This window comes from Schistocerca piceifrons, chromosome 2 (genome assembly GCF_021461385.2).
Source record: "Schistocerca piceifrons isolate TAMUIC-IGC-003096 chromosome 2, iqSchPice1.1, whole genome shotgun sequence".
NCBI lineage: Eukaryota > Metazoa > Arthropoda > Insecta > Orthoptera > Acrididae > Schistocerca > Schistocerca piceifrons.
The window spans coordinates 37,998,426-38,011,348 of record NC_060139.1 but is presented as its reverse complement, the minus strand read 5'-3'; the positions used below and the strand labels follow the sequence as shown (position 1 = coordinate 38,011,348).

Here is a 12,923-nt window from a genome sequence, read left to right as displayed (position 1 = left end):
TAAGATTTATAACGAAAAACGTGAAGCTTGAGAAATACATGACAGATGCATGAATAGATCATTTTCTATTATCTGTTGCATGCACCCCAGGATTTCGTTTTTCATCTTATAGGTACTGACCCCCCCCCCCCCCCCCCCCCCATGAGCCATGGACCTTGCCGTTGGTGGGGAGGCTTGCGTGCCTCAACGATACAAATAGCCGTACCGTAGGTGCAATCACAACGGAGGAGTATCTGTTGAGAGGCCAGACAAACATGTGGTTCCTGAAGAGGGGCAGCAGCCTTTTCAGTAGTTGCAGGGGCAACAGTCTGGATGATTGACTGATCTGGCCTTGTAACACTAACCAAAATGGCCTTGCTGTTCTGGTACGGCGAACGGCTGAAAACAAGGGGAAACTACAGCCGTAATTTTTCCCGAGGGCATGCAGCTTTACTGTATGGATAAATGATGATGGCGTCCTCTTGGGTAAAATATTCCGGAGGTAAAATAGTCCCCCATTCGGATCTCCGGGCGGGGACTACTCTAGAGGATGTCATTATCAGGAGAAAGACACTGGCGTTCTACGGATCGGAGCGTGGAATGTCAGATCCCTTAATCGGGCAGGTAGGTTAGAAAATTTAAAAAGGGAAATGGATAGGTTAAAGTTAGATATAGTGGGAATTGCTGAAGTTCGGTGGCAAGAGGAACAAAACTTTTGGTCACGTGAATACAGGGTTATAAATACAAAATCAAATAGGGGTAATGCAGGAGTAGCTTTAATAATGGATAGGAAAATAGGAATGCGGGTAAGCTACTACAAACAGCATAGTGAACGCATTATTGTGGCCAAGATAGACACGAAACCCACGCCTACTGGAGTAGTACAAGTTTATATGTCAACTAGCTCTGCAGATGACGAAGAAATTGATGAAACATATGATGAGATAAAAGAAATTATTCAGGTAGTGAAGGGAGACGAAAATTTAATAGTCATGGGTGATTGGAATTCGACAGTAGGAAAAGGAAGAGAAGGAAACGTAGTAGGTGAATATGGATTGGGGCTAAGAAATGAAAGAGGAAGCCGCCTGGTAGAATTTTGCACAGAGCATAACTTAATCATAGCTAACACTTGGTTCATAATCATGAAGGAAGGTTGTATACATGGAAGAACCCTTTGATACTAGAACGTTTCAGACAGATTATATAATGGTAAGCCAGAGATTTAGGAACCAGATTTTAAATTGTAAAACGTTTCCAGGGGCCGATGTGGACTCTGACCACAATCTGTTGGTTATGAACTGTAGATTAATACTGAAGAAACTGCAAAAAGGTGGGAATTTAAGGATGTGGGACCTGGATAAACTAAAAGAACCAGAGGTTGTACAAAGTTTCAGGGAGAGCATAAGGGAACAATTGACAGGAATGGGGGAAAGAAATACAGTAGAAGAAGAAAGGGTAGCTTTGAGGGATGAAATAGTGAAGGCAGCAGAGGATCAAACAGGTAAAAAGACGAGGACCAGTAGAAACGTTGGGTAACAGAAGAAATATTGAATTTAATTGATGAAAGGAGAAAATATAAAAATGCAGTAAATGAAGCAGAAAAAAAGGAATACAAACGTCTCAAAAATGAGATTGACAGGAAGTGCAAGATGGCTAAGGAGGGATGGCTAGAGGACAAATGTAAGGATGTAGAGGCTTATCTCACTGGGGTAAGATAGATACTGCCTACAGGAAAATTAAAGAGACCTTTGGAGAAAGGAGAACCACTTGCATGAATATCAAGAGCTTTGATGGAAACCCAGTTCTAAGCAGAGAAGGGAAATCAGAAAGGGGTAAGGAATATATAGAGGGTCTACACAAGGGCGATATACTTGAGGACAATATTATGGAAATGGAAGAGGATGTAGATGAAGATGAAATGGGAGATACGATACTGCGTGAAGAGTTTGAAAGAGCACTGAAAGACCTGAGACGAAACAAGGGCCCCCGGTGTAGACAACATTCCATTAGAACTAGTGACAGCCTTGGGAGAGCCAGTCCTGACAAAACTCTACCATCTGGTGAGCAAGATGTATGTGACAGGTGAAATACCCTCAAACTTCAACAAGAATATAATAATTCCAATCCCAAAGAAAGCAGGTGTTGACAGATGTGAAAATTAACGAACTATCTGTTTCATAAGTCACAGCTGTAAAATACTAACGCGAATTTTTTACAGACGAATGGAAAAAATGGTAGAAGCCGACCTCGGGGAAGATCAGTTTGGAATATGTAGAAATGTTGGAACACGTGAGGCAATACTGACCCCACGATTTATCTTAGAAGAAAGATTAAGGAAAGGCAATCGTACGATTCTAGCATTTGTAGACTTAGAGAAAGCTTTTGACAATGTTGATTGGAATACACTCTTACAAATTCTGAAGGTGGCAGGGGTAAAATACAGGGAGCGAAAGGCTATTTACAATTTGTACAGAAACCAGATGGCAGTTATAAGAGTCGAGGTGCATGAAAGGGACGCAGTGGTTGGGAAGGGAGTGAGAGAGGGCTGTAGCCTCTCCCCGATGTTATTCAATCTGTATATTGAGCAAGCAATAAAGGAAACAAAAGAAAAGTTCGGAGTAGGTATTAAAATCCATGGAGAAGATGACATTGTAATTCTATCAGAGACAGCAAAGGACTTGGAAAAGCAGTTGAACGGAATGGACAGAGTCTTGAAAGGAGGGTATAAGATGAACATCAACAAAAGCAAAACGAGGATAATGGAATGTAGTAAAATTAAGTCGGGTGATGCTGAGGGAATTAGATTAGGGAATGAGACACTTAAAGTAGTAAAGAAGTTTTCCTATTTGGGGAGCAAAATAACTGATGATGGTCGAAGTAGAAAGGATATATGATGTAGACTGGCAATGGCAAGGAAAGCGTTTCTGAAGAAGAGAAATTTGTTAACATCGAGTATTGATTTAAGTGTCAGGAAGTCGTTACTGAAAGTATTTGCATGGAGTGTAGCCATGTATGGAAGTGAAACATGGACGATAAATAGTTTAGACAAGAAGAGAATAGAAGCTTTCGAAATGTGGTGCTACAGAAGAATACTGAAGATTAGATGGGTAGATGACATAACTAATGAGGAGCTATTGAATAGAATTGGGGAGAAGAGGAGTTTGTGGCACAACTTGACAAGAAGGAGGGACCGGTTGGTAGGACATGTTCTGAGGCATCAAGGGATCACAAATTTAGCACTGGAGGGCAGCATGGAGGGAGACCAAGAGATGAATACACTAAGCAGATTCAGAAGGATGTAGGGTGCAGTAATTTCTGGGAGATGAAGAAGCTTGCACAAGATAGAGTAGCATGGAGAGCTGCATCAAATCAGTCTCAGGACTGAAGACCACAACAACAACAGTGTACATACTAGCTTTTTGCCCATGGCTTCACCTGCGTACTCATATGTCGTATATTTTGTACGTATTCCTCCACCCTGCCTCTGCTCAGCCATCCACGTCCTCTCATATACACCCTGGAACGCATTCTGGTACTTCCTGCACAACACGCAGATCCTGCAGGGCAGCCGAGATGTCAGACATTACCGACCTTCCTCACTACTAACCACGCCCCTACCGAACAGACGAACGAGAAAACGAGTTAATATTGCATTGTCGTCCAGTTCTGAGCTATGTTTCAAACTTCAAGTTTCTAACTCTACAGGAAGTTAGTTCAAAATTAATTGCAAATTTTGTATCAAACAAGCAGACAGACAAGAGAGCAACTCAGCGAGAGTATGTTAAGAAAAAGAGGTGCGGTAGGTGAGGTACGCGGGTAGGGTTCCACAGCAGGGAATCACACTCGTGTTTCCGCGTGCTGCAGAGCGCGGCCTGTGGAGCATGCTGGTGACGATTCCGCGCTTCAAGAAGGGAGTGCCCGCCACGCTGGCCGTGGTGCCGCCCAAGGGCGACACCAGCACGCCGCTGCTGCCCTTCCCGGACTGGCGCTCCAACCTGCAGGGAAACTGCGACGGCTTCACCTCCGTCTTCAGGGTGCAGGTAAGAGCAGCCTCTGCCACGTCTGTGCTGTCTCCTCGTAGCATAGCAAGTTCACGTGTTTGGAACTTGTCTGTCACACATCCAAAGACTTTTTTAATAACATTCAAAAATTTAGGTATGGTAAAAACTATTTATGAAGCAGCAAGGGAAATTTGTCAGACTGTAACAACTGGCGTGGCATTACATTGTTGTCAGTGCCCAGTAAGGTCCTCACCAGAATTATTTTAAACAGAATTAAAGAATCTCTTGATAAGCGACTGCGTAAAGAACAGGCCGGTTTTAGGGCACAACGCAGTTGTGTTGATCTTATTAACACTCTTAGCATCATTTCAGAGCAAAGTAAAGAATTCCAAGCAACAATGTACCTGGCATTCATTGATTTTCAAAAGGCCTTCGATTCGGTGAAACATTAAGTGCTCTGGCAGGTATTGCGGAAGTATGACATACCACAGAAGATCTTAAACATCATAAAAGATCTATATGATGGCTACAAATGCTGCGTACTCCACAAGGGAAATATGACAGAGCCCACAAAAGTAACAACTAGAGTCCGTCAGGGTTGCATTTTGTCACCAACACTTTTTCTACTCGTTCTACACTCTTTTATGAGAAGAGTCACAGCAGGCATGAGACGAGGAATCCAGTGGGGGATCCACGAACGTCTGGAGGATTTGGATTTTGCAGACGACATAGTTTTACTAGCTCCAAGGCTGACAGATATGCAAGCTAAATTAAACTTGCTGAAAGAAGAAGCAGAGACTGCTGGCATCAAGATAAATATAGGCAAAACAAAGGAAATGAGCGTAAATTCAGAGAACATGGAGGTGCCATTGTTAATAGGTGAGCAGCGGGTGGAGACTGTCAACTCATTCCTGTATCTGGGTAGTATAGTGGCGGAAGATGGTGGAGCTGGAGATGACGTGAAAAACCGCATTAAAAAGGCAAATGCTGCCTTCATACAATTGTATACAATATGGAAAAATAGAAATATCACGTACAAAACAAAAATCCGTATTTTTAATAAAAATGTGAAGTCTGTCCTTCTGTACGCCATTGAAAGCTGGAAAATGGATAAAAAGATAACATCTCAGTTACAAAGCTTCATAAATAGATGTCTTCGACACATCATGAATATCTGGTGGCCAGAAAAAGTATGTAATGAGGAGCCTATAGAAGACCAGATACGAGAGAGAAAGTGGGGCTGGTTGGGGCACACCTTAAAAAAACCAGATGGAGCCATCGAGAAAAAAGCATTGGAATGCAATCCCCAGGGAACAAGGAAGAGAGGAAGACCAAGAGGCACATGGAAGAGGACAGTGGAAGGGGAAGCAAAAAGAGTTAGCAATACCTGGCCAGAATCGAGGCAAATGGCCAAAGACAGAGACGGATGGCGAGTTCTCCTGCATGCCCTATGCACCAATAGGGGCCAAAGGAATTAAGTCAAGTCAGTCATGTTGGATGTAATCCCTTCGACGGAGGAAGATTTAATAATCTGCTTCTCCTCTTCATAGCTGCGCGATGTCACGAATTCACGTCAGTCTCTTTATCCGGCCGTCCCAGGTATTTGCGAATCGGCGATCCCGCTGCAAGACAAAAAATGTAAATGAGCGTTTGGCATATTGACCTATACCTGTAACGTCGATCAGTTGTAGAATTTTGGAACACGTATTATGTTCGAGTATAATGACTTTTCTGGAGACTAGAAATCTACTCTGTAGGAATCAGCATGTGTTTCGAAAAAGACGATCGTGTGAAACCCAGTTCGCGCTATTCGTCCACGAGACTCAGAGGGCCATAAACACGGGCTCCCAGGTAGATGCCGTGTTTCTTGACTTCCGCAAGGCGTTTGATACGGTTCCCCACAGCCGTTTAATGAACAAAGTAAGAGCATATGGACTATCAGACCAATTGTGTGATTGGATTGAAGAGTTCCTAGAGAACAGAACGCAGCATGTCATTCTCAATGGAGAGAAGTCTTCCGAAGTAAGAGTGATTTCAGGTGTGCCGTATGGGAGTGTCGTAGGACCGTTGCTATTGACAATATACATAAATGACCTGGTGGATGACATCGGAAGTTCACTGAGACTTTTTGCGGATGATGCTGTGGTATATCGAGAGGTTGTAACAATGGAAAATTGTACTGAAATGCAGGAGGATCTGCAGCGAATTGACGCATGGTGCAGGCAATGGCAATTGGATCTCAATGTAGACAAGTGTAATGTGCTACGAATACATAGAAAGAAAGATCCCTTATCATTTAGCTCCAATATAGCAGGTCAGCAACTGGAAGCAGTTAATTCCATAAATTATGTGGGAGTAGGGATTAGGAGTGATTTAAAATGGAATGATCATATAAAGTTGATCGTAGGTAAAGCAGGTGCCAGACTGAGATTCATTGGAAGAATCCTAAGGAAATGCAATCCGAAAACAAAGGAAGCAGGTTATAGTACGCTTGTTCGCCCACTGCTTCAATATTGCTCAGCAGTGTGGGATCCGTACCAGATAGGGTTAATAGAAGAGATAGAGAAGATCCAACGGAGAGCAGCGCGCTTCGTTACAGGATCATTTAGTAATCGCGAAAGCGTTACGGAGATGATAGATGAAGTCCAGTGGAAGACTCTGCAGGAGAGACGCTCAGTAGCTCGGTACGGGCTTTTGTTAAAGTTTCGAGAACATACCTTCACCGAGGAGTCAAGCAGTATATTGCTCTCTCCTACGTATATCTCGCGAAGAGACCATGAGGATAAAATCAGAGAGATTAGAGTCTACACAGAGGCATACCGACAATCCTTCTTTCCACAAACAATACGAGACTGGAATAGAAGGGAGAACCGATAGAGGTACTCAGGGTACCCTCCGCCACACAGCGTCAGGTGGCTTGCGGAGTATGGATGGAGATGTAGATGTGCCGGGAGGCCCCTGTTCGGGGAAGTTCGGCCGCCAAACACAAGTCTTATTTCATTGCGCGCCGGTGATGAGGATGAAATGATGATGAGGACAACACAACATCCAATGTCTGAGCGGAGGGAATCTCCAACACAGCCGCTGCAAGACGTACTTGGACTACTGTCGGCGAAGTAATGGTTAATCGGCGGACCCGCATCAACTCACTCCTCCACCACATAGTGAAACACTTTGCGATGAGTGTTGTCAACCTCGCTTTAATCCGCGAGTCGAGGTTAAAAATTCACTACTCTGGCTCATCTAATAACTGCCCTGCAGCAATCTCATTATAGTCAGATAAATTCAGAGATTCGACCACTGTACTGGAAACATATAATGCCTGCATTCTCATCTTGATCTCCTAAACTACTTGCTTATCACGTTCTCGGCAATTTCAGAAAAGTGAAATATCCCGAGGTATCAGATTAAAAATATGATCATAAAGACATACAAGAATGGAGCAGGTCAGGGTCCTCTGAGACAATGCGGCTTATTGTACTGTATATCGCCATTCAGTATCAGATAACAACGGTCCCGTAACGAAACACATAGCTCTCATCGAGTGACAAACCTAGCTTTGGCTAAATCTTTGCCTACTGAATTGGAAGTCACAACTACCGTTCAGCTTTCGCTACGGCCGTGCAAGACCGTGCCCTCCTAAACGACGAAGGCGTCCTACCGCTCTACCACATCGAGAACTACGCGTGCAACTCTCTCTAAGCCTGTCTTCTTCCCTCCACGAAGGCCTGCGACGTACTCCCACGTTTAACCACTTCATAAAAAAAACTCTGCAAATTATCAAATGTGTTTGGCCTGTGCTGTCGTTGCAGGATGCATGGTTTGTTCCTCGCCCACGGACATTATTGTTGGTTCAACCATTTCAGCACCTAACAGTACCTCACTCGTGACTGTTTGGCAAACGAGCGTTTAGAGAAATCCCCATGATTCATCGGGAAACACAGCCAAAAACTCAGTGAGAACATCCCAAATGGTCTGGGAAGAATACCATACCCCCTCATGCTTCTGGCAAAAAGAGTGCCCCAGTTCACGAGAAATTTCAGATGCCTGCCGAAAATCTAGCTAATCCCTTCTCAGCACCTACGGCGGTCTGTCACTTTGCAATTAAAGAACGTAAAATTAATCTGCGGATTTAAAAACAGATCAAAAAACTACTTCTGAGGTAATGTATCCACATTGGCATGGAAAATATATGTTAAATTATAGTTTACATGTAAGCCCTCTCAAATTTCTACGTGATATGATTTGGGCAGCCGGTGTTTCTATGTCGTTTATAAATGATTCCAGCAACTTATCTTTTGGCCACAAGACGTCGACTGTGTCACGATTCAAAGAAAAATCAGTAATCTTCACCTGTGGTCTAACCTAAGATAACGACTTCATTAGCTGACGAAACCAGTCACTAGAATACTGCATCGGGTGAAAAGACGACTGGTTAATGTAATAAGACTCATCTTAAAAAATGTCCTCGGCCCTACGTATTCCAGCACATTGTTCCTCTTCACACTGGCTAGTCAAATGTTTCACAGTGCCCTGTGAGAGGAACGTACAAATTTCGTGACAAGTCTTTAACGAATCACCGATCAGTATTGATTGCAACCATCTTGAGGGAGATCAAATACATCATTACAGGGTTACAATCTGCAGATTCTGGAACAGTGGCCTACAAGAAATTTGTAAACTGATACCGGAAATCGTTCTGGTAATCCTCTTGTGCGCTATAAATACCTTCTGAGAATTCGTAATAGCCACTTCAGAATAATCCCATACGATGTAACACAACCAAAGTAAGAAAAAAGAAAATAAAAGAATTTTGTGTTTCAGTGTCAATCGCAGAGTGGAGTATTTTGAAGGTGGCAATGTTTCCATTCGCCTTCTCTACTACGCCGATATTTTTCCTCCACAGGTGCTGTGTTGTGGACGCTAAGTACCGCAGAAGATTACCCCGCTCCGCCATTCTTACCCGTCCCGGAAGAATGTGCCTCGACACCCTCTGTATAAATAAAAAATTCTCCGGTTTTACATCTTAGTTAAAAATACGTGTGTGTGTTCAAAGTAGTAATACTTCTCTCGTACTGATTGATTAAACAGACAGCAAATTTAGGATACGCATCGTGTAATTTACTCCCATGATTGCGCTTACCCACAGGTACGGAAGTGATTTTACAACCGTTGTAACATTCAGTGCAATATTTTGTTTCAATGTATGAGTGCATCTAATTTTACAAAAGGAGTAGTGACTGTCTCAACCCACCTGTGAGACATTTGTCAATGATATGTCTTAAGCACTCAGTTCAAGCGTTGCTTTATCTCTCGGCTGAAGATGTTTTTCCCGCAACACACAGTACTTCCACCGGATACACCCCATTTTATGCGCAATCGGCAAATTTCGTCCCGCCCTCTAGTGCTCCCTGTGCAATCCGGTGGAAGAGAAGAGCAACAAAAGCAATGGACAGCATTACAAAGCCCAGGAAGCGACTGTCACACCTTAAAACAAGAACCAACGTTACACAAAACTGCAACAGTTTCTTTGTCAGACACAGCTCATTACAACGGTGAAGTCACTTATGACAGTGCCACTAAAGCAGAGTTATTAAACACGATTTTCCGAAACTCCTTCACCAAAGAAGACAAAGTAAATATTACTGAATTCCAATAAAGAACAACTGGCAAGATGAGAAACATAGAAGTAGATATCCTCGGTGTAGCAAAACAGCTTAAACAACTTAATAAAGGCAAGGTCTCCGGTCCAGACTGTACGAGGTGCGGCTAGAAAAAAACCGGACTGATGCTGGAAAACACATTTATTTACAATTATTTACAATTTCATGTTATCTCCTTCAATGTACTCTCCTCCTCGGTCTCTACACCGCTCCATACGAATTTTCCACTGTTCATAGCAATGCTGCAGATCATTTTCGGTAAGTCCATACATTACTTCCGTCGCTTTTTCTTTTACTGCTTCAACAGTCTCAAATCTAGTTCCTTTCAAAGCTGACTTGACTTTAGGGAAAAGAAAAAAGTCACAGGGGGCCAAATCAGGTGAGTAGGGTGGATGATCTAAGATGGGAATGTTGTGTTTTGCCAAAAACGTCTTCACTGACAACGCACTGTGAGCTGGGACATTGTCTTGGTGAAGGATCCATGACTTTTTTCTCCACAAATCGTTCCGTTTTCTCCGTACTCGCTCACGTAGGGTAGCCAGGACGCTAATGTAGTAATGCTGATTCACTGTTTGTCCCTCTGGTACCCACTCAATGTGCACAATCCCTTTGATGTCAAAAGAAAACAATCATCATTGCCTTGAATTTCGATTTTGACATTCGTGCTTTTTTTTGTCGTGGAGAACCAGGAGTTTTCCAATGCATCGATTGGCGTTTAGTTTCGGGATCGTAAGTAAAAAACCACGATTCATCGCAAGTAATAACATTTTGTGAGAAGGTGGGATCACTTTCAATGTTTTCCAGGATGTCAGAACAAATCATTCTTCGGCGTTCCTTCTGTTCAATTGTGAGACACTTTGCAACCATTTTTGAACACACTTTGTTCATGTTGAAACTTTCATGAAGAATCTGCCTAACACTTTCCTTGTCAACTCCTGTTAACTCAGACACTGCTCTGATTGTTAAACGGCGATCTTGTCGAACAAGTTTACCGATTTTCTCAATGTTTGCATCAGTTTTTGCTGACAATGGTCTACCAGTGCGAGTGTCATCACTGGTGTCTTTACGGCCATCTTTAAATCGTTTAAACCACTCAAACACTTGTGTTCGCGATAAACAATCATCGCCGTACACTTGTTGTAACATTACGAACGTTTCACTTGCAGATTTTCCTAGTTTGAAACAAAATTTGATGTTAACACGCTGTTCTTTCTGTACACTCAACATTTTCCGACGCACAGACAAAACGTCAACTACTTAAACCAGACGCCACGGGCAGACTGAGTGCAGGAGGCAGATGAAACTCGAGCAGTAGGCGGAGCGAGAGTCACGTGACAGGCCACGCCACTTTCAGCCTTATTGCATTCGTTTTATTGTTTCACCAGTACTAGTCCGGTTTTTTCTAGCCACACCTCGTATACCAGTCAGATTCCTTTCAGAGTATGCTGATACAATAGCTCCGTATTTAGCTGTTATATACAACTGCTTGCTCACAGAAAGATCCGTACCTACAGACTGGAAAATTGCTCAAGTCACACCAATACCCAAAAAGGGAAGTAGGAGTAATCCACCGAATTGCAGGCCCCTACCACTAACGTCGATTTGCAGTAGGATTTTGGAGCATATACTTGGTTCGAGCATTATGAATTACCTCGAAGAAAACGATTTATTGACACAGAGTCAGCACGGATCAGAAAACACAGTTCTTGTGAAACACAACCAGCTCTTTATGCTCATGAAGTGATAAGTGCTATCGACAGAGGATGTCGAATTGATTCCATGTTTTTAGATTTCCAGAAGGCTTTCGACACCGTTCCTCACAAGTGTCGTCCAACCAAACTGCGTGCCTATGGAATAGCGCCTCAGTTGTACGACTGGATTCGTGATTTCCTGTCAGGAAGGTCACAGTTCGTTGTAATAGAACAAAGTCATCTAGTGAAACATAAGTAATATCCGGCGTTCCCTAAGGAAGTGTTGTAGGCCCTTTGTTGTTCCTGATCTATATTAACGACATAGGAGACAATCTGAGTAGCCGTCTTAGATTGTTTGCAGATGATGCTGTCATTTACGGTCTTGTAAGGTTATCAGATGACCAAAACGAATTGAAAACTGATTTAGGTAAGATATCTGTATGGTGCGAAAAGTGGCAATTGACCCTGAATAAAGAAAAGTGTGAAGTTGTTCATCTGAGTACTAAAAGAAATCAGCTAAATTTCGATTACGCGATGAGTCAAATTAATCTGAAGGCTGTAAATTCAAGTAAATTCTTAGGGATTACAATTATAAATAACCTAAATTGGAACGATCACGTAGATAATATTGTGGGTAGAGCAAACCAAAGACTGCGATTAATTGTCAGAACACTTAGAAGGTACAACAGGTCTACTAAAGAGACTGCTTACACCACGCTTGTCCGCCCTATTCTGGAGTACTGCTGGGCGGTGTGGGATCCACATCAGGTGGGACTGACGGATGACATAGAAAAAGTACAAAGAAGGGCAGCTCGTTTTGTATTATCGCGAAGTAGTGGGGATAGTGCCTCAGACAAGATACGTGAATTGGAGTGGCAATCATTGAAACAAAGGCATTTCTCGATGCGACGGGATCTTCTCATGAGATTTCAGTGCCGGTTTTCTCCTCCAATTGCGAAAGGATTCTGTTGGCACCCACCTACATTGGGAGAAATGATCATCACGATGAAATAAGAGAAATGAGGGCTCGTACGGAAAAATTTAAGTGCTCATTTTTCCCGGGCGCCGTTCGAGAGTGGAACGGTAGAGAGGCAGCTTGAAGGTGGTTCATTGAACCCTCTGCCAGGCACTTTATTGTGAATAGCGGAGTAGTCACGTAGATGTAGGTGTAGATTGTACTCATAGCAGTGTGGAATATACTAACATGATAATCACTTAATAAACAGCATCAAGAAACTGTGTAATTGAAGTTACACTAAACTTTATGTCCACAATTAAACAGGGGGAAATTTTTAATAAACTATGGTGTAAAACAAGAGTGCTCTTTATCGCCTACCCTTCTTAATGTTCATATAGACCACACCATCCATGGGAAAAATCAAGTGCGAAACAAAATTGAACTGAAGATCAGGTTTTGGAACGAGTTCAGCACTTCAGTTACCTAGGGAGCCGGCCGGGGTGGCCGAGCGGTTCTAGGCGCTACAGTTTGGAACCGAGCGACCGCTACGGTTGCAGGTTAGAATCCTGCCTCGGGCATGGATGTGTGTGATGTCCTTGTGTTAGGTTTAAGTAGTTCTAAGTTCTAGGGG

General features: G+C 43.0%; 1 protein-coding gene across 1 annotated transcript in view; it reads left to right on the top strand.

Moving 5' to 3' along the window:
- Positions 1 to 12,923, top strand: part of LOC124774895 (protein yellow-like) — a 78,607-nt gene that overhangs the window by 20,454 nt on the left and 45,230 nt on the right. Inside the window, exon 3 of the mRNA XM_047249554.1 lies at positions 3,844 to 4,019. Coding sequence (XP_047105510.1) covers positions 3,844 to 4,019 — 176 coding nt within the window. The remainder of the gene's footprint in view (positions 1 to 3,843; positions 4,020 to 12,923) is intronic.